General features: G+C 41.6%; 1 protein-coding gene across 2 annotated transcripts in view; it reads right to left on the reverse strand.

Moving 5' to 3' along the window:
• LOC125438888 (ras-related protein Rab-10-like) overlaps positions 1 to 16,745 on the reverse strand; it is a 39,694-nt gene extending 22,949 nt beyond the window's left edge. For both annotated transcript variants that reach the window (XM_048507541.1, XM_048507540.1), the window contains exons 1-2: positions 16,267 to 16,745; positions 1,554 to 1,614 (exon numbers count right to left, since the gene is read on the reverse strand). In XM_048507541.1, coding sequence (XP_048363498.1) covers positions 1,554 to 1,614; positions 16,267 to 16,414 — 209 coding nt within the window. In that variant the 5' untranslated portion in view covers positions 16,415 to 16,745. The remainder of the gene's footprint in view (positions 1 to 1,553; positions 1,615 to 16,266) is intronic.
• Between the last annotated feature and the right edge of the window lie 3,667 nt (positions 16,746 to 20,412).

Raw genomic sequence — 20,412 nt, forward strand, 5'->3', positions numbered from 1 at the left:
TAAAGCGAACTGCACCTGGGGTGTGCGTGCCCTGCATCCTTGCCACAGCCCCGCCCAGGAATGTCCCACGCCTGGAATGCCCGGCCACACCCCCGTCGTGCCCCGCCCAGCCCCATTGACGTCATGCCACTGTTTGAATCCTGCCACCATGGGAACCTGTTACTAAAATTTTTGGATCCCACCACTGGTCCAGGATGCCTGTGGACTCAACAGGCTCTGAGCATAACTTAGCTTCATCAGCACCAAACAGTTGATGGAACCAGGATGTGCCTAGTCAGCACTGGACTCCAGCCATGTCCTATACCATCAGCTGTTTAGTGCTGATGTGTGTAGGGAGGTTAGTCTGATAGTGGTTCCTCAATGGAGAGGGTGGGGAGCATGCAGAAGAAGAGTGGGATGGAAGGGACCACCACTGCTACCCACTCAGAAGTAGCTCTGGGGTATGAACTTCCCCTGAGAAGCTCTCACCAATAAAAAGGTTACTTCGATTTTAGGATAAAACAGCTTGTGGAGTTGCGAACAGTCAAAGGCTGGATAAATTCTAAGAAAGATTTAGTGTGGTCAGGGTATGTTCAAGTCTTCCTAAACTATGTGACATTTGTGCCTGGCTATGAGGGTACAAACATGTCTGGAGTATGATAGTAACTACCGGTAATAGTCTTAGTATTTCATCAAACAGTGCTGTAACAAAACTGTTTCACATGTTTTGCCTGCACTTCCACTGGCTCAGTGCAGTCTGTGACTACTAGCTACACAGACATATACAAGTAAAGCTTCAGGAAATGCTTAAGGTTTACAAGGTTATAGATTGAAATGTTGTACAGCCTCACATCAGATAGTTATCTCTCCTCTAGTGAAGACCTGTCTGCATTCCTGCTTCATCTGTCATTGTCTTGAATTCTGTGAGCAGCATACATGGAATACTTTAGCCATGTGATCCCAGTGGGCCCAGTGAAAATATTATATTTCCCTATTTTGTTCAAGTGTTTTAGTCAAAGCAAGAAAATTGCCATATTTTAATAAATATGGAGCATGAATATCATAGAATAGCAAAGGTTTTTTGAATTGCTATTTATATATTAATTCTAAAACAGTGATTCTATTTCTAATTTTCTAAGTTGCTGTGTCTGTTTCTACTTCTAAGTTTCAGGACTTGCTTCTAAGCATATTGTACTTTTCAGGATCCACTTACAATGTAAATTCCATATTATTCTCACCCTCCCCCATCACCCTCCCCCTCCGGGGATAAGGCGGCCTATAAGTCTAATAAAATAAAATAAATAAAATAAATAAATAAAATGCAGGAATATTTCATCATGTAATATACTGAACAAGTTGGTATTTTATTTTTCATGTTTTAAATATAGCATTTTTAAGCTACAAGCTTATTTTATGGCCAATTTTTAGTTTATGCAAAGGAAAACCCAAGTTTGCCATTTACCTGCTGCTCATTTATGGCCTCACAGCCCACCTAGCAAGCTGCGACCCACTTTTTGGGTCCCAACAGTGAGAACCACTGTTCTAAATGATCATGAATATTTTACAAAGCTTACCATATTTGCAGTTTCAGTGTGGTATCATTCAATGAAATTGTTTTTACCTTGAAATCAATGCCTAAAAGAAAGAAGGAAAAAAAACATTTTATTGAAATTAAAAAATGGAAACAAAACAACAGTATTGTCATTGTCAAAAGGGTGTACAAAAATTCATACCATCTGCATTTTTTTAAGGAAAAGGTCAATGTTCCCAAAACAGGAATTACAATACCTGTTTCCTATTAAAGCTTTTTCTACCTCCTTCCACTGACAGCATAGAAATTCCAAAAATAAAAACCCTACCATACTTTCCATTATAACCAAGTGATATAATACCAACTGTCTAATAATGGAGTTTGAGCCACTACGATTTTTGATGGTAGGGGGACTAATTTTCACCAATTGTCCCCTCTCACTGAAGACCTCCAATTCCCTCTGCATGCTGTTTCTGAGGGTCACCTCCCCCACCCCCAGTAGCATTTGGGAGTATTTTGGACCACAGTGGGAAAGAGAAGGTGAGCAAGTACCTTTCATCATCTGAGATATTTCCACAGAACTCATTCACGGAAGAGGGGAAAAGATGGGTGGATAAAGGAGGCAGGGAGGAACAAAAGACATGCTTCATTTCAGATCCTGCATTGACTTCAGTTAGGGGATAGCCTGATCAGGCATGGCAGCATTTTTGATTACAATTTAATTGATGAAATGAACATTACATGAAGGTATGCCAAACATGTTGATATACCCAGGCAGAGTGATCTAGAACTTTTTCTTAGGAAAACATCCCTTCTTGTTATACAGATCTATACAAAACAGCATCCAAGAGCGGCATGATATGTAATAGGGTGCAGGAAGGTCACTCTCAAACACTGTGTTGGAAATATTTAAAAATAACTAGTCAGTTGGGGATTTCCAGTCCTACAGGAAAACATTTTCCATTTGACATAAATTTTAATAATGAATTGACATGAGCATTTTTATTTTTAAAAGAGAACTAAAGAGTGCTGAATCAGGTGAAAATTTAATCTAAATTAAAATAAGGCATATTGACTTCTTAAATCAACATTACATTTATTGACCTAAAAGGTCAATGAATGTTAGTGAAAAAGAGAAGTCAATAAGCATTGCATGCATGATTTATTCATAGCTTTATATAAAATTTCAAACAAATTTCAGAAATGGACAATGCTGGAAGAAGAAAAATGAGAAATGTAGAGTCAAATGCCAACTACACTGCAGATAAATATTAAGCCACAATATTATAATACAATATATGGTCATCGTAAGTAAACCACCATTGATTACTAACCAGATAAATGTTATTTGATTGAACTATGTTTGTCTTTTCATCTTGGCTTATTCTATAATTAAAAGTAAAGTAAGCAATCCAAATCCAGTTCTAAGACAAATTTCAATTTCTCTTAAAGTAAGCAATCTAAATACAGTTCTAAGAGAAACGTCTATAATACTTTGATATTACATCTTATGTGAATGCAACTAGTACCTATCTTAGGCAGAAACCTGATCATTTTAGGGTTGCCCACTATTCCTTCAGTGCTGCTAGGAGCCACTCATCTCTTCAATGGCTATAGAACAATATCTTCATTTTTAGATTCAGTTTCTTGTGGCAGGAAGGAATTATGCCACAACAGCTGGACAAACTCAGCTCTTCACTGCAAAACAGGGCTTGTGTGAATCCCACAACATTAAGCAATATAAAAACTTACTGCTCCACTCTTTTGCCTTGTAAATGAACAAGCCAGCCTTATGACAGATAAATAGGATACAGTCAGTGGTGGGATTCAGCAGGTTCGCACAGGTTCGGTAGAACCAGTAGCTAATTTTTTGCCTAGTTCAGTGAACTGGTTGTAATTCCACCACTGGCAGGGGGTGGGCGCCTTTGTTCAGGCAAGAGAGGGAGGGCAGGAGGCGACCTGAACAAAGGCCGGGTGGGGCGGGCGCTGGGGTGCTTGCCCAAGCCCCATCCCCCCCAGCCTTTGAACAAAGGCCAGGCAGGATGGGCGCTGGCTGCTTGCCTGAGCCCCATCCCCTTGGCCTGGCCTTTCAGCCAGAGCAGCTGGCACTGCTGGGCCGAGGGGCAGCCCTCAGCCGGACCCCACCAGGCAGTCCAAGACCGCTGCCAACCTCCTCTGCCATCTAAGATAAGTGGGGCACGGTGGGGGGCATGGTGGGGGGGCAACATGGTGAGAGGGGGGCAGGCAAATTGGTTACTAAATTTTTAGAATCCCAGCACTGGATACAGTAATGAGTAGAAATGGCTGGTGGTTTGCCTTCCAGGTGATAAGGTAATAGAAACTTCTCCCATTCCATCACTGTGGGCAAAAGAAGGACTGGCACTTGAGCAAGTGACATTGCTTTGAAGTGTTGCGTACCTGTATGCTGTTTGTAAATGAAAAGAATAAACAAAGAAATTCCCAAGCAATTGTACATGAAATAAAGACGTTTAGCACAAAAAGAAGGGAACAGTGTCAAATATGGTTTCTACAGCATTTCTGCTCATTATTGTCTGGGTCCAATCCAATTTTTCATTATATACGGTACATCAAAAATTCAAAATGTAAGGTAGCATTCTTTGGCAGTTATTTCTATTTACCCAAAAATGTAAGTTTCACTTCAAAAGCATTTTGAGATTTCTACACATATTTTGTACGTAATATCTTACATCACTACTGTAAATTTTACAAAGAGGAAATATCTCATGGAAGTATTTCAAAACTTATTTGGCAAGGAATTTCCATGTTCTCTTGGACATGCAAATCTTTTTTCCTCATAAACTTTCCCCCTGGCGTTCAACGAGGTGCCATTGTTAAACAAAAACAGTTATTCTTTATAGTCTGCTATTCTCAATGTGATGAGTCTGCCTTATGATCCGTATAAGTTTAATTAGAAAACTATAGCTGCTTATAATTCACAAAAACTGCATAATTGAAGAGGAAGAAGGGCAACCATCCCTGAGAGTTTAAGTGCTGAAGAAAGTGCTTTCAATGAAAATTTACTGTGAATGCATTTTTATTTCTAAGAAAAGCAAGTCTTGAACAGCTAAACGCTACTATTCACAGCTGTGACACTCCCAAATATTGCTAGCAAACTAGCAATGCACAACTAAAATTTGTGGTTGTGAGCAGGATTTGATATTTCTAAACTACAGGAGACAAAGGTTCAGAGCTCTGAGGAATAACATTTTAGCATATTAACCTTGTTGCTATATAGTCCCTTGCACCCTAGGTAAAAGAAACAGAATTCCCTGCACCCCTCCCTCCAGGCAAAAGGAGATTTGGGAGCAGTCAAAAACTTATTGTACCTATGGAAATTTATAGTGCCTTAACAATTACACCCTTTTAAATCCACTAAAGTCCATGGGGTTGGAAGGCTGAACTTTGCTCTGATAATATGTCTTTTCCCAAATCTACACAGTGTTTGGTGGTGGCACCCAGCACTTTCTATACACTTTGGCTGTATTTGCAGGATTGTACAGTTGTAACATATCCTTTTGTCTGTGACAAGGATTAAGCCTACAGGCAAACAAAGTTTACAAACCAGACAAAGGACTCCTATCCAGTCTTTAATGGTTCCTATCTACAGATTAAGCAAAAACTGAGATAACCCCAGTCACACAATTTGACATGTGACTGCTCTCATGGGACAAATAGCACTTGCCTTCTGGGCATACTTCTACAAATCAAATTGCAATGGTCTACTCATCCTTCCTGCTGCCTACCCATTTCTGTCCAAAACTGGCAGCCATCATAACACTACACAATATTTCCATGGCAAGGGAAACTTTGGAAGCAGGTTATCATAGTGAGCTGTGACACACGCTCACCTATTAGAAGAATACAAATGCAACGCTCCTGTAGCTTTATTATGGTGACCCAACAAAGGAAACAAAGCTACGACTCCTGCCAATCACATTATGACAGACAGCAGAATGACAAATCACCGGGTTCATTATTAGTGCATTCTAAGCAAAGTTACACCCTTCTAAATCCACTGAAGTCAATGGATTAGAAGGGTATAACTCTGCACTGGATAGCGCTGAATACCTCTTGACTCCCAAATAGGATAGCTCAGCACCAGGACTGATTCTGACACCATGCCAATGCCAGTACAACAATTACATCAATAGTGGCAGATGCTGCAACTCGGCTGTACATTGCAATGTAGCTGACACATGATGCAGATTGCTTTTAGTCTGGCTACACAACAACGCACAACCGATCTGCGGATTTTCACCTGCGCACACCCAGCCTTAGCTAGGCTTTAGCTAGAAAACAATTTGCTAAAGAGGATTTTAAAACCAATGCAGCTTTTAAACATCAAGTCTAGCTGAAAGAAAGGCTATGCTTAGTCCAAAGCTGCTGTATCTAAAACCTTAAAGAATTAGCTTTGGATGATATTGCCTACATGATTACTTTAGAGTACAAACCATACTGATTAGCATCTGCTTTAACAATAAAATGCTTGCTCCGGTATAAGCATTCATTAGATGAAAACGCTGCTTGTTTGTGTCCCTTCATTTCAAATCATAAGAATGTGTTCCGTATATTGCATGCACATGCACACAAACAAATCCTAGAATCTCTTGGTCACGCCCCTGTATAAAGTAAGAGACAGAGGAAGCTGTGTAACAGGACAGATAGAGCAACGGCAAGCATGAATGGGGCAGCTCCGTCTCTTCAGGACACTCAATTCCAGGTCTTCTTCCCTACCTCTACTCCCAGTAGTGATGCAGGCACCAAGAAAAGAAGGCCTCATCCTTCACTCAGAATATTCCAGATGAATTTGGCCTTCAAGCCTTTGTTGGTGGAGAGATTTCCTTTACCCTCACATAAGGCAAACACAACCAAATAACCTCCACCACAGTACACCAAGACCAGCTCCAAGTAACTTCCACGACAGTACACCAAGATCAGCTCCACATCTATCAGGCACAATCTTTGTGGTTATTCACTAAGAAAGATCCACCGTCATCTCGAGTACCGCTGAAGAGGAAGAGGGATGTTGTGCCTTCATTCGAAAGTATCAGGCGGTGGCAACTGGGACGCTGAGACTATACAGGTGTACAGTTGCATAGGTGATGACATCACATATTTCCTTCTACAAACATTCTTTAAGCAGTATCTTCTTATAGTTGTGGATTTTAAAAATACTTTTCACTATCACGAGTCTCATCCCATGACCACTGTCAAGTATCACTTTTTTGTGCTGCTGTCAACTACACAGCATGCAGGATAAGAAGTGCTTCATATTATGCATTTTTGCTGCTTTCCCCCTACCCACTTGGTCTACTTGTGTGACTGGAGTATCAAGTGAGCCAGGAATTCATGGATTTCAGCCACAGGAACTGTCATGCTCTCTGAAGCTGCAAATTTTTCTCATGAGATCATGGGAGTTGCTGTGGTTAAGATTTGTGACCTGCTTACATGCTACATTGCACCTATAAGCAGACACAAAGTGATGTGTAAATTTGCTGTAAGACCTGGTCGAATATATATAGCAGAATGTTGAGACAAATGAGTGGACTGAATATCCTTCCAGACTGCAGGTGGAAGATGTCATTTTTAATATTTGTTTATTTCAACGGGGGGAAATAATTCTGCAAGTAAAAAGTAGCCCATTAGGGGAAATGCTCTATTCCCAACCACTTTAGCTACATTCTGATGTTACAAACAAGCCCAGCTTATTTGTAGCAGGCAAGAACTTGGCCTTTCCTGTCATGCTTACATGTCTACTCACTCCTGCACCCCACAGACACACACAACTGAAAAGCTTCCTGGTTTTGGACATTCTGAATCAAATTTACTTCTTGCTAGTGAGAATTACTTTAGTACATAACAAACCTCATATCCTCACACAGGACTAACATCCATTATTTGGAGTGCTAACAAAAAACGTAGAACATTATCAGGGAAGTCCTCCATTCTGATAACAGGAAGTTGTACAGCTCAGATTGAATGTGCACTTGATGAACTAATTGTCTAAATGTGCCATGATACACACTGGTCAGGATTTACTAACTAATAGCAATTTGCCCTTTTACCAAGTCCTTTCAGAAAAAGGCCATTGACGCAATTACTTTAGTGCTGTCTTTAAACCTGGAACTTTCATTAAGTCACCCTGCAATGTGGAAACTTTCAAAATTTGCCATATTCTGGATTTCCATAGCATGTGTAAAGTGCTGTCAAGTCACAAGTTACGGTACCCACAGGGTTTTCAAGGCAAGAAAAGTTCAGGGGTGGTTTGCCATAGCCTGCTTCTGTGTAGGCCAAGAGACTTCTGAGAGAGGGTCTCTCAGCAGGCTTTCTGTGGAGGAGTGGGGAATTGAACTAGTTCTCCAAAGTAGAGAACGCCGCTCTTAACCACTACATCAAGTTGTCTCTCTAAAAACAGAGATTTCAATTGGATGCGAATCAAACTCAGGCCTCTCACATGGCAGGCAAGAATTCTACCACTTAACCACCAATGTGTTGCTAAAGGAAGCCTATACAAAGTTGCATGGGCAATGTGCTGACACATGGTGACCCATAGGGTTTTCAAAGCAAGAAATATTCAGAAGTTGTTTATCACTGCCTGTCTCTGCTTGGGATGAGAGAGTTCTGAGAGAACTGTGACTGGCCCAAGATCACCCAGCAGGCTTCATGTGGAGAAGTGGGGAATCCAACCCAGTTCTCCAGATTAGACTCCGCCAATCTTAAACACTATACCACATCTAACAAAAAGATTTACTTTCAGTTCTGGAAATAACAGTCTTTCCCTCTCTTGTAGAAAATTGGGTTGAAGAACTTTTAGATCCATCCATTAATGAATTAATCATATCATACACAAGAAATACATTAGAGAAATGCAATGAAATTTTGGCAGCTTTTTACAGTATTGCTCTGGAGTTGATCTTCAGGTCTTCTTTTAGGCCTCAACTGGGCATAAAATGCACCTTTTCCCTGTACAATTTCCCCATGCATTACAAACCTTTCTTCAAACTGGTACTATTTGGGGAATGCTGATTGTGTAGGGGAATCAGTAAGGGCTTTAAAAACCTGGATGGTAAAATGCTCTCTTTTATAAAGGTCTGATTTTAATGTGTATGTGTTAAAGTCAGGATCTGGGCTGAGGAGTGAGAAGGGCAGACTGGATACAAGTTTTAAAAGTGGTCATGTGAATCAACTGTCTTGGTCAATGTATATGACCAGTTGCTGTTAAAACCTTTATTTCATTGTATTGTACAACATCCGTGGGAACAGGAGGCTCTGAACAGTTTGGCATGAACACAAGTGGCAATCCTGTATGCAGTTGCCAATCTTCTGATAGCAGGCTGTGGGAGAATGATCCCACTGACCTACAAATGCCATTCTGCTTCAAGAGTTCCAAGTGTTTGAAACACTCAGTGGCTCTTCCAGGTCTCCGCTTGACAATGCACTGCTCTCCCAAGCCCACCTGACTACCAGAGGAGTTCTTTGCTTTTATTTGGGTATATATATATATATATGCTGCACCAGCTGATCATTTAGACTTTCTCCAGCTAAGAGGGACGGCATTTTCAACACTCTCTCCACATTGCTGTTTACAAGCTCCACCTAGTGCCCACATCTCCCACTTGCTCCAATTAACTACCTCAGGGATGGCTTATCACACTTATACACTCTAGTGATCTATTCACCAACCACCTTCCTTCTTTTGATACCTTTTTACTAACATGTTCAAATGGAACTTAACGTGGTTATGGAGAACACAATTCCAACATTCAAAGAAATTAGAAATGTATTAAAAACAAAATGTCCACACACATACTCTGCATAGCAATAAATAAGCAAGAATGCCAAGTAAAGTGCATACTCACGACCTTCTGTCACTCCTCTAAACATATTCTGACTGTTGTTATTCTGGGGTATTCTATGTACTCTTAAAATTCCAGCATTCTATCAGTCTTCTACCACCTTCAGTTTTTTCTGGGATGCATGTCCCTTTGTTAGCGCCACATGGTAATAAGGCCACCAAGATTGAGCCCAAGCATTAGAGATCCCTCCTGGAAGTTATCTCCATATGGAATCAGCCAAAATGGACCTCATTCCTCTCATGTCAAGGGAATTTAATTTCCTCTGTTTGCTATTCCCCTTTGAGTCAGTCCTTCCCTTTCTGTTATTCCCAGGAAGCGATACACTTTAGCATTGACATTTCGTAACCCCAAATCTCTGTTCTCCCAGGTATCACATTCCTGTCAGGGTGTGAGATAGCTAGAAGTATTTGCATAAACCAGCCTGAAGTACTAGGTGCTTGTGACAGCCATCTACAAGATGGGGGATGCTTGAGAGAAACTTACCTTTGCCCTGTTTTCTGTCCTTTTAGTGACAGAGAAGCGGCTTGGTGTGAATATGGAGTTTTGCACACCCCAAACTCCCAATAGCGTGACGTAGCTGACAGTACAGGGCATTTTCCACACAATCCAAACAGTGACATGTAAAATTTGATCTGTGTTTGTGACATAGACAATGAAGTAACCTGGGTAGTGAACATACTGGCTGGCTAGGCTCAGAGCAGCTATGTAATTCAACTGAGTTACCCTTTTCCAGAGACACGCATGCAGAATTGAATCATTCTCAGTTCTTACAGTGGAAATTTGTTTTACTCAGGAGGTAGCAATGTCAGTCTGTATCATGAACAGTAATTTTCAGAGAATTTAAAATACTAACAACATTTTATTATAGTGTACAAATTTGTCCTCTAGAGTCCAATTCATCAGATTGTCATAAATATGTCCAGAAATATACAGGAACAGTTGTTGGACTTTACCAAAAAGATCATAGATAATGTTATGGCACACATAGAACACATTTGAGCTCACATGGAAGCATGTCAATGAGAGAGTCTAGAGACCCAGAATAGAATAGCTCTGAAGACCAGTAAGAAGAATACAAAGAGGTAACAATGATATGCAGTGGCGTAATGCACCGGGTGCGCGACGATGCAGGGGCATGGCAGGGGCGGGACGCAGAGCGCAGTTCCCCCTCACTCCAGCCCTGATGATATGGCCTGGTGTAGATTAGAAGCCCTCTAGCTCATTGTCAATAGATACAATGTGTTGAGGCTGAGGTGCAGAAGCATCTGAGAATTCCAAAAATGACCAACTCACAGAAATGAAGATATAATTCAAGGATGGGAGTGTTCATTGAGAACCAGAAGATATTTTCATATGTATAAGAAACTTGTAATCATTTTTTTAAATAGACTTTGTTGCGATAAAAAATAGCGAGAATGAACTAACATTCTTTATATATTCTAAAAACATATTTTTAACTTTGTATGGTGTTTGAAGTTATAAAATACTGAGTTAGCCAAGAATGTGTGCTCTAATCAAGTAGGGGAAGTTAACTATTGCTAGGAGATGATTTTATAATCCTATAAATATGGGAAGCTTGATTGATTGAGAGCTTCTTCTCAGAAGTGGAGCTGTGCCTCTGACCTGCTTACTTTTGAGATAAGAAATCTTTATGGACTTAAGTAATTGCTCTTCTTTAGTTATTTATGTAACAATGATGGATGGATAGTATAATGCTTTGCTGATTAACTGTTACACCCTGGACTGTTCAATAACAAAACTCTGATTTCAGTTGATTTATTATTAAACAGCTTCAGGAATGCACTTTTAGACTTCTATTGCCAGTACTAAGCATAGTCAATACTGCAATCACCATTATATCCCACATCACCCCTTACGTCCTGTCACCCCACCCCACCTGACCAGTTCCCAAGGGGGAATGGAACCCCTCCAGTCCCACAGATTGCTGGAAGAAGAAACCACCTTCCCCCACCTAGGTCAAAACAACCTACATTCCAGACTGCTGAGAGAGCTGCAACAGTCTGAGAAAACAGATAGCAAGTCTGAGAAAAAGTTAAGCAATTTAACTGAAGTAGAGGAGGGAGGGAGGGGGTCTGAACAGAACCAGATTCCCAGGTCCTGCTCAGGAGGTGAAATATGGCAGGATCCAACAGGAGCTGATCATGACTTTAACAGCCCAATTCAAAGCCCGATGCAGCCAGGGAGGGCACCACTACTACTATGCCCCAATGCCACCAGAGGCTTTCAGGCAGTGTAGGGGGATAGAAAAAACCTCCCTGGCTACCTGAAAGCCCTCCGTGGAGGTAAATGGACTTACGCACCTTTTCAGGTGGCATAAATCCAGGGTGCTAGCCACGGCACTCACAGCATGAAAGTCTAGAGATGAAAGCCAACTATAGTTGGCTCCACTCCTAGGAACACCCCAGTCCACACAAACCTCAGGCTGGCATCTGATTGGATGCCAATGTAGCTCTGCGGTGGCACCTGCTTTTGGGTTTTATCACTCTGGAGCTGAAGGGCACCCAGTTGTCAGGGCCTTTGCCCCTTCCACTGGTGGGGGGTGCCCTTTACACCAGTGGAGGGGCCAAATGTGCCGGCACAGCCCCACACCACCTCCATCAGCCCATTCGTCCCCACCCCAAGGAATGGGCCATTAGTCTACATGAAGAAGGCAATAATTACATTTTAATAAAAACCTTAGAATGAAAGCAGAGATTCTCTGATGGTATTTTACTTGTATTTACCGCACCCAGGATGAACCTAATGAGGTGTATCTATAGTTAGGATTTGAATTATCTTATATAGGAAAGCTAAGTAGACACATAGGATTTCTTAATGCACACCTGGACCCAAACTAGGCCCGACCAGAGTCATGAAGAACAAGATGCATGCAGTGGGTCCCATAATAAGCATCTGACAAAATACACTGTAGTACACTGTAGCCTCATCCAAGAGCCGGACACCCATCAACAGCCCCCCAAAAAGTTTCCCAGCAGCGTGGAGAGGCAGGAAAAGTGAAAAAACCTCCCAGCCACTGAGAAGCCTCTATAGGGCTCGATAGACTTACGCCGCCCAGCTGCCGGTGTAAAACTGTGAATGGCTGGAAGGGAGTCAATTAAGGTTGGCTCCGCCTCCTCCCCAGTCACACTGGTGGTGGCAGGGGCACTAGGAACCTAGTGCTGTTTGTTTGTACATACATGAGCCTAATTACTATCTTTACAAAAGCCCCGTATGGTTTTCATACTTCTCTTACTCTTTCGCTGATCACAGAACCAATTGCTATTTTTATATTACTTTCTTCACAGAGACTGGAACTACTCCCTCTTTTCTTGCTCCCAGAGGAAGCGGACACTTTCCTTCTCATAAGCGATGGTCCAATGGCAACTGTTTTAAGCTGTAAACCTCCAGATGGGGTAGACTATAAAGAACTGAGCTTCATTAGCATATTTACATTAGATTGACATAATCTAGCCTTAACTCATTTACCTCTCATAAAGATTCTGACACTTTTATTCAGTTAGATGAATCAAATGGAAATCAATGGGACTGAAGGATGCCCAAAGCAATACTACATTCTGCACACAAGTAGATTTTTCTGTATAATTTTGATGTCAGTTTCAATTATTTATTTTATTTGTGCACTTATATGCCACCTCCTTTTTAAAGGAACCAAGGAGGTTCTCAGTATTAAAAATGTAAGTCATGATTATGGTTCAACAAAGAGGCACACTTTTGATCCAACAGAGGAACATGTGGTTATGATCCAACAAAGAGGCACACAAACTCATTGAACCCAGTATGTATGCTCAATGTGTAAGGTTTTTGAGAGCAAGGAACTGTTGTTTTTGCTTATGAAAATCTGTGAGTCACCATGTTTCATTGTAAATAATAACATGCAAATAATTACATGCCTCTCTTAAAAGAAAAGCTTTGCACTCTTTCGTAAATCCTTCCTATGCAGCTGAATTCTAGCAAGCCTCCTTTCTGAGAAAGAGGTCAATAAACCTAAACTTCTTCAGAGAAAGCCCTGCAGTGCCCTATAACGGATTCTACAAAGCACACAAACAGTATCTTGAGCCAGAAAGGAGGACTCATAATGAGCCCTTCGGGGGAGGGCGGTTTATAAATATAATAAATAATAATAATAAATAATAATGGGAAGAGATTCTAAAAGATCTGGAGGCTTTAGACCAGTGGTGGCGAACCTATGGCAAGGGTGCCTGAGGTGGCACTCAGAGCCCTCTCTGTGGGCATGCGCAAACAGAGTGCCCCCCCCCCCCCCGCACATCTAGGCTGGCCTGGACCGCTGGGTTCGATTATTACCATTAAACCTAAGATCTAGTTTTGGGGAAGCAGTGTAGGTAACCCTGTTAAGCGCTGTTAAACCCCACTGATTTTCATGTGAAGAACTAAAGTGCAATCCTTTACCTGGGAGTAAGCTCGGTTACTGGCAATGGGGCTTGCTTCTGAGTAAACCCTCCTAGGGTCGTGATTCACCCGTTGGAAGAGTTTCACAGTTGCTTCAAAGCAAAGCCACCGACTACCACCAAGCTTACTTCTGAGTAATGCACGCCTTGGAGCCAACCGTTTTTTCTAAACTAAAACCTCAGTATTCAGGTTAAATTGTCATGTTGGCACTTTGCGATAAATAAGTGGGTTTTGGGTTGCAGTTTGGGCACTCGGTCTCAAAAAGGTTCGCCATCACTGCTTTAGACTGTTCACGGAAACCTTAATACAGATAGCAGTAGTAGTACTAATTAACTAAAAGAAAAGCTCTCCAATACAGTGTGCCCAACGTGATGCTCCAGCTGGTAAACCACGCTATGGCTCAATTATTACTGGAAGCTAAACACCTATCCTACTCCACTGACTACTAAAGTTCAGTTCAAAGGCTCCTCACCACCTACAAGACTCTTCATGGCCTAGCTAGAATCATATCTAGAGGGAGGGTTGTGGCATCCTTAATCATCTGAGCAAATCCTTCTGATGCTGCCACTCTGCAACTAGGCAAGGTTGACTGCTGCTCATACGCAAGCCTTCTTTGTTGGTATTTTTAGAAATATATATATTGTGTCTTTAAGAAAACTAATACATTAGAACACTATTACACTGTTCCTTAATTTTGCAGCTGTGTTGCATTGTTTGTATGCACTATGTGCTCTTAGTACATAGTTCTCTAATTTTGCAATCCAGTTTTATTCACTATTAGTTGTGCATTTCAAATTGTTTTATTGCATTATTTTAATTATATAATTAACCTGGAGCCCCAGCAACAAAGGCAGACTATGAATGAAGTACATGAATGGATCAATTATGCAGCTCACATCTCTTCTGAATGAACAGAAGACTCTCTTTGCTAGTGGCCAATATGTCCACCAGCAGTTCATTTCACAGTATAATTACTCGATGAGTAAAGCAGTGTTTCCTTTTGAACCTATTCCCCACCAATTAAATTTGGTTCTCCTAAGTTCCTCTATTATGGGAAAGGAATAAAATTAGTTTCTCTCTTCACCCCATGCATAATTTTATAAACCTCTATCATCTCAGCTGTCCCGACTGTCAGATTCCTTACCCTGCAGTCTTTCCTCATGGGAAAGGAGCTCCAACCTCCTAATCATCTTGGTTGCCCTCTTTTGTATTTTTCCCAGCTCTGTTTCAAGCAACAGTGATCAGAATGGCACACAGTATTCCAAATGACACTGTACCACAACTTTATTCAAGGGCATTACAATATCAGCCAATCTTTTCAGTCCCTTTCCTAATAATTCCTAACAAGGGATTTGCCTTTGATGCACATTGGAGGTTAACATTTTAGCTGAACTTTCTATAAGAACCCCAAGATCTCTTCCAGTAGTCGCAGGCAGTTCAAATCCCATTAGCATATATTTAAAATTGGGACTTTTTTGTTCCAATATACATCACCTTACATTTACCTCCATTGAACCCCAATTACCACACTGCTGTCTACTCACTCAACTTGGAGAGGTCCCCCTAGAGCTCTTCACAATCCTGAATAATTTGGTGTCATCTACAAACTACTATACTATTTACCCCAATTCCAAATAATTTATGAACAAATCAAGTAACATTGGTGCCAGGACTGATTCTTGTGGAACTCCACTGCTCACTTCTCTCCATTGTGGGAATTCTCCATTTGCCAGTGAATATGGCTTCCTCACATTTTAGCCAACTTTTAATCCATAAAATGACCTGTCTCCTAATCCCATGACTACTAAATTTAGTCAGAAGTCTTTGGTGAGATACTTTGTCAAATGCCTTCAGACTACCCGAATCTAAATTCCTGTTAACCTGCTCAAAGAACTCCAGGAGGTTTTCTTTTTGCAGAAACCACACTGATCAGACTATGTTCCTCAATGTGCATCACAGTTCTCTTTTTTATAACAGTTTTTACTCATTTACCCAGATCAGATGTTAGGCTAACTGGCCTATAATTTCCTAGATCCCCTCTGGACCCTTTTAAAAACTGGGGCGCTGTTTGCTATTTTTCAGTCATTTGCCACACAGATTGATTACCCTACACTGGCTCTCTTTCCACATTAACTTTAATTACCAACAGCTGCTCAAGTGTCAAGCTTTTAAACTTCACAGAGATCTTCAGGCAGAACTGTCCCTCCCCTACAGAAATCAGTGGAGCTTAGAGGATTCCATGCATCATTATATTAAACTGAGAGCTATCACTAAGCAGTGGCATTTATGCCTTGCAAGACTTATTTTGTGGAGCTGAGACCGAAATAGCTGTTTTCAAATCAAAGTTGGTGGGGAGAAGAAGCGTCAGGGGCCGGTGGCGGTGGAGAAGGTGCAACCGGTTAGAGGAGAGACGGGGGAGGGGAGCGGAAGCTCTGGGCTCTGCTGACTTACCGATGGTGGCGATAAAGGAGGCGGGCTGCGCTAGCGAAGTCTGGGTGTATTGCCTCAGGATAGAGGTTTTGCCCACTTCGGGCTCTCCGGCCATCACTATCTTGGCCAGCAGCGCTTTCTGGGGCATGCGCGCTCCAGAGTGGGCCATGTGCACTGAGGCTCGGAAGCAGCTCCCCGGTCAGGACTGACTAAACCGAAACTTGCCCGCCTGGAGCCACTCATTCCAGACGTGGGCAAAGCAGAGCCCGCCCTTCCTTCCTCGGCCAGCTGTTTTCCTGCGGCAGCTCGCTGCGATTTCACGCGCCTGGCAAGCTTCTCAGGCCCCACCCGGAGTCTGGGTTGGGCGGCTCTAGTTCCTGCAGCCTTTTTCGCTTTGAGCGCTCCGTGTGGAGGGCCGGCTGGCTGGCGCAGTTCCTCTTTCGGGGGGAGGGTTGCTGTCCTGCTGCTTCTTGATTTTGCACCTGCTAATTTTAGCGGCAGAAATGAAACCGGGGAAGTGTCGGTGGTGAAGCTCTTACAGACACAGGAGCTTCCCCCCACCCCGTCGCTTCAACGGTGATACTCAAGGCCACCACTAGATCTCTAAGCGGGAATTACTTGTTACTCAAAGGCCCCCATAAAAAAAAGGGGGGGGGGACGGGGAAGGGGATCCTTAAAGACCAATGGGAATTAACGTCACAAGCATGCTTTCTTTTAGCTCCAATTCTCTTTCTCTGCAAAAAATTCCTCCGTTGCCCGAAGTTTTCTGTTGGGGGGACAACAGCGGAGGCTAGCCCCTCACGTTACAGGTTTATGTCAGTTGCAAGATCTTCTCCCATTCTCTCTCTCCCTCCCCCCCTCATTTTAAAAATCTTTTTTCTACCAAGCACACTCTATCCCTGTTATATCTCCAAATCTCCTATACTCTTTTGTATAAATGCTACAAACGTCAGGCTTGTGACTTTTCTATCAGTGGGGGGGTTGGGTGGCTGCCTCAGCTGGCAAGCTCACAACAGGCTTGCTAGCCCAGATCAGCACTGGAGAGGGTGGCTGGCTCTGCTGGCGAGCCAACAGCAGGCTCACGAAGCCAGATTGGCATGGATCGAAATCTCCAAAACAATAAACAACAGGCTAATTCCAGCAATATCCCCCGCCCCCAATATCTTAATGACTACGGTAGACAGGAAGGCTACTGTCCTTCCCCAATCATATCAAGTGCCCAGCTGTAGATACATGTCTAATTTCCAGATCTCCCCAAGATAACATTTTTTATATTTTCAGTGCAAAAAAGGAAGGCTCCCTTTCATAATGTAAACAAACAATCCCTTTTGAAACTTGTTCATCTCCAGAAAGACTGAGTTTTCATCACTCTCATATCCCAATGCTAGCACCCCTTCCCACTCCATTCCAAGCAAAAGAGTATAACAAGTTACCCCTCAGCGGCCCATGGACGTAGGTAAGGGGGGGGGGGGGTTGAAAAAAAAAACCATTCATGTCCTAAGTCCGCCCCTCCGTTTTTGGGTTTTTAAAACATTTTAGTGCTTTTTTGGTGTTTGGTCTGCAGGTGGTGCATTGTTTGGGCTAGCTAGCAGCACCAAACTTTCAGGGATTGTTTGGGGGACTCTCCTGATGATACTACCCGGTTTGGTGAGGTTTGGTTCAGGGGGTCCAAAGTTATGGACTCCCAAAGGGGTGCCCCCATCCGCCATTGTTTCCAATGGGAGCTAATAGAAGATGGGGGCTACACTTTGAGGGTCCATAACTTTGGACCCCCTGAACCAAACTTCACCACACCTGGGATGTATTATCAGGAGAGTCTCCCTCCCAGAGGTTGATCACTGGGGTTTGATGCCAGACGTCTCTTATTATTAATCACTTATTGAAAGTTATTGCTGCTATAGTTTTAAGGTTTTATATATTTTAATTGGGGATATTCGATTTGTTTTATTGTGTTGCTATTTGCTGAGCCCTCCGGGGGTAGGGCGGTTTATCAAATTGAATAAACAAACAAACAAACTCTTCTTCTAAAGGACCTCCAAATACCTCTGTTTTTTCATGCTAGCATAGGGACACACCTTTGTAAGTTACAGGACCTTTACGCTTGTGCTGATTTAGGTAACAGGTCCCAAATAGTTCAGTGATTTGATTTAGTGCTTAACATGTAACAATATACACTGTGTCCAGGTAACAGACTTCCGTCTGTGATACACCTCTGGAGATGCCAGCCACAGATGCAGGCGAAATGTTAGGAACAAGATCTACCAGACCATGGCCACAAAGCACGGAAAACCCACAACAACCAGTTGAATTTGGCTGTGAAAGCCTTCCCCAATTAATTAGTTTAAATATTTTATTTTTATTCATCCAGTTTAGCTGTTTGTAACTAGCTATATCTTAATGATTATAAATATTATTACCAACACTCAGTCTTTATAAATAGGGTAGTGTATATATTTAAGTACAACTTTTTAAAAGGAAAATAGTGGGTTAATTATATCTTGCTACATCAGAAATGGGGAACTGTTCCCCTGAATGAATATTCATTAATCTAAATAAATGACATGGTTTTCAACATATTAAATGAGAGCACCTGAAAATATGATAATGCACAGAATTTTACACATGTAAAAGATTACTTGTAGAGACTTTATCTAACATAAAAATATGTCAGATTCATTTCTAATATCCATTCTAAATTCTTGGAAAGATAAAGAAGGCCCATTATTTGCACTTGTTTTATTACCCTAAAAATGTTCTTTGGATTTGCTGCCAAATGTCTGGACACTGGTTGAACTATTCTTACTTTTTGAATTCACTGTCACACATGCACTGGTCACACCCAGATTAGATAACTGAAACATATAATGTTTATAGAGTTGCCTTTGAAGCTGTTAGAAATTACAGATGTTGCAGAATAGCTAGACCATAAACTTGGGCCTATTTCTCTGATTATCTAATACCTACCATGTATAATTTTTGTTCGCGTTGTCATTTCCAAGCTCAATTCAAAAGCTCATTTTAACCTTAACATTACAGGCCTGAAGTCAGCCTCCAAAATACTTAGGAGGCCAATTAACCTTTATGCCCACATAACTCCAAAGTATGCTGGCATAAGTAGAAGATATGCCAATGAAAACAGTACAGTGATGGCACCATGCACCAGCATGGAAATGGACAGCACTAGAGTTGTACTGAGGCTAGAGTCTCACATAATCAAGACCTTAATGTTATGCTCCCAGACCTCATCCGTTACACTCAGGGCTTTCACTCTTTGTCAAATATTGAAGGGAATTTAAGCAGAGCCATAATAGTGGAAAGACACAGGCTTAACATTCAAGAGGTGGTGCCTTGGCTGCACACTCCAAAGTAAATGTCTGAATGAATGCAAGAATCAGACAGTAGTTTCTCCTGTTAGAGTGACTGGCACATGAACCACTAACGTCAATCAAGTTATTGTTGCTTGTTAGAAAATTGGTTGAAGTATAGATACTCACAGAGAAGCATGGGATTGGATCCAGTTTTTTCCCCTACTAAATTAGAACTAGTGATTTCCTTCTATTAAGTCTTTTTCTGATGGAGAAAGATTTCCCTCTGATGGTCTTTTTCCATCAGAAACAGACTTAGCAGATAGGAGTTATTGGATGTAATTCATTAATTAAAAAAATATATACTTTGCTCCTGCCATGGAATGCTTGACGGGTAGTACTTGTAAAGGTAGGGAAAGTTATCATAAAATATTTGCAGTTATCTGTTTCTCTGAGTTCAATGTCAATGGTAAATAAAAAAGAAAGCTCAAGATCCAATATATTTAAATCAGTGAAAATTTGGTAAACTATGTTGGAGAACTAAATTGACTACAGCTTCAATTTTAATTGATTGAAAAGTAATGTCACTTAATTTCCCCCTTGATTTCCAAAAAGATTAATGGGCTTAGCTAGTGAATTTCTTGTTGGAACTGAGATTTCATCTTTGAGTCTTTGGGCTGTTACCTTGATCTGCTAGTTTTGTAACCCTAGATTCCAGCAGTAGCATCTCTGACCATCTCTGAGAGTGGGCAACACACTCTCTGAAAACTTGGACACCATGTGAGTTTCCTTTCCCTGTCTTTCCCTGTACAAGTTTTTTTTTCTTGCTTTGTGTCGTTCTTTCCCCTTTCTTGTATTTCTT

Source organism: Sphaerodactylus townsendi, linkage group LG09 (assembly GCF_021028975.2).
Source record: "Sphaerodactylus townsendi isolate TG3544 linkage group LG09, MPM_Stown_v2.3, whole genome shotgun sequence".
Lineage (NCBI taxonomy): Eukaryota > Metazoa > Chordata > Lepidosauria > Squamata > Sphaerodactylidae > Sphaerodactylus > Sphaerodactylus townsendi.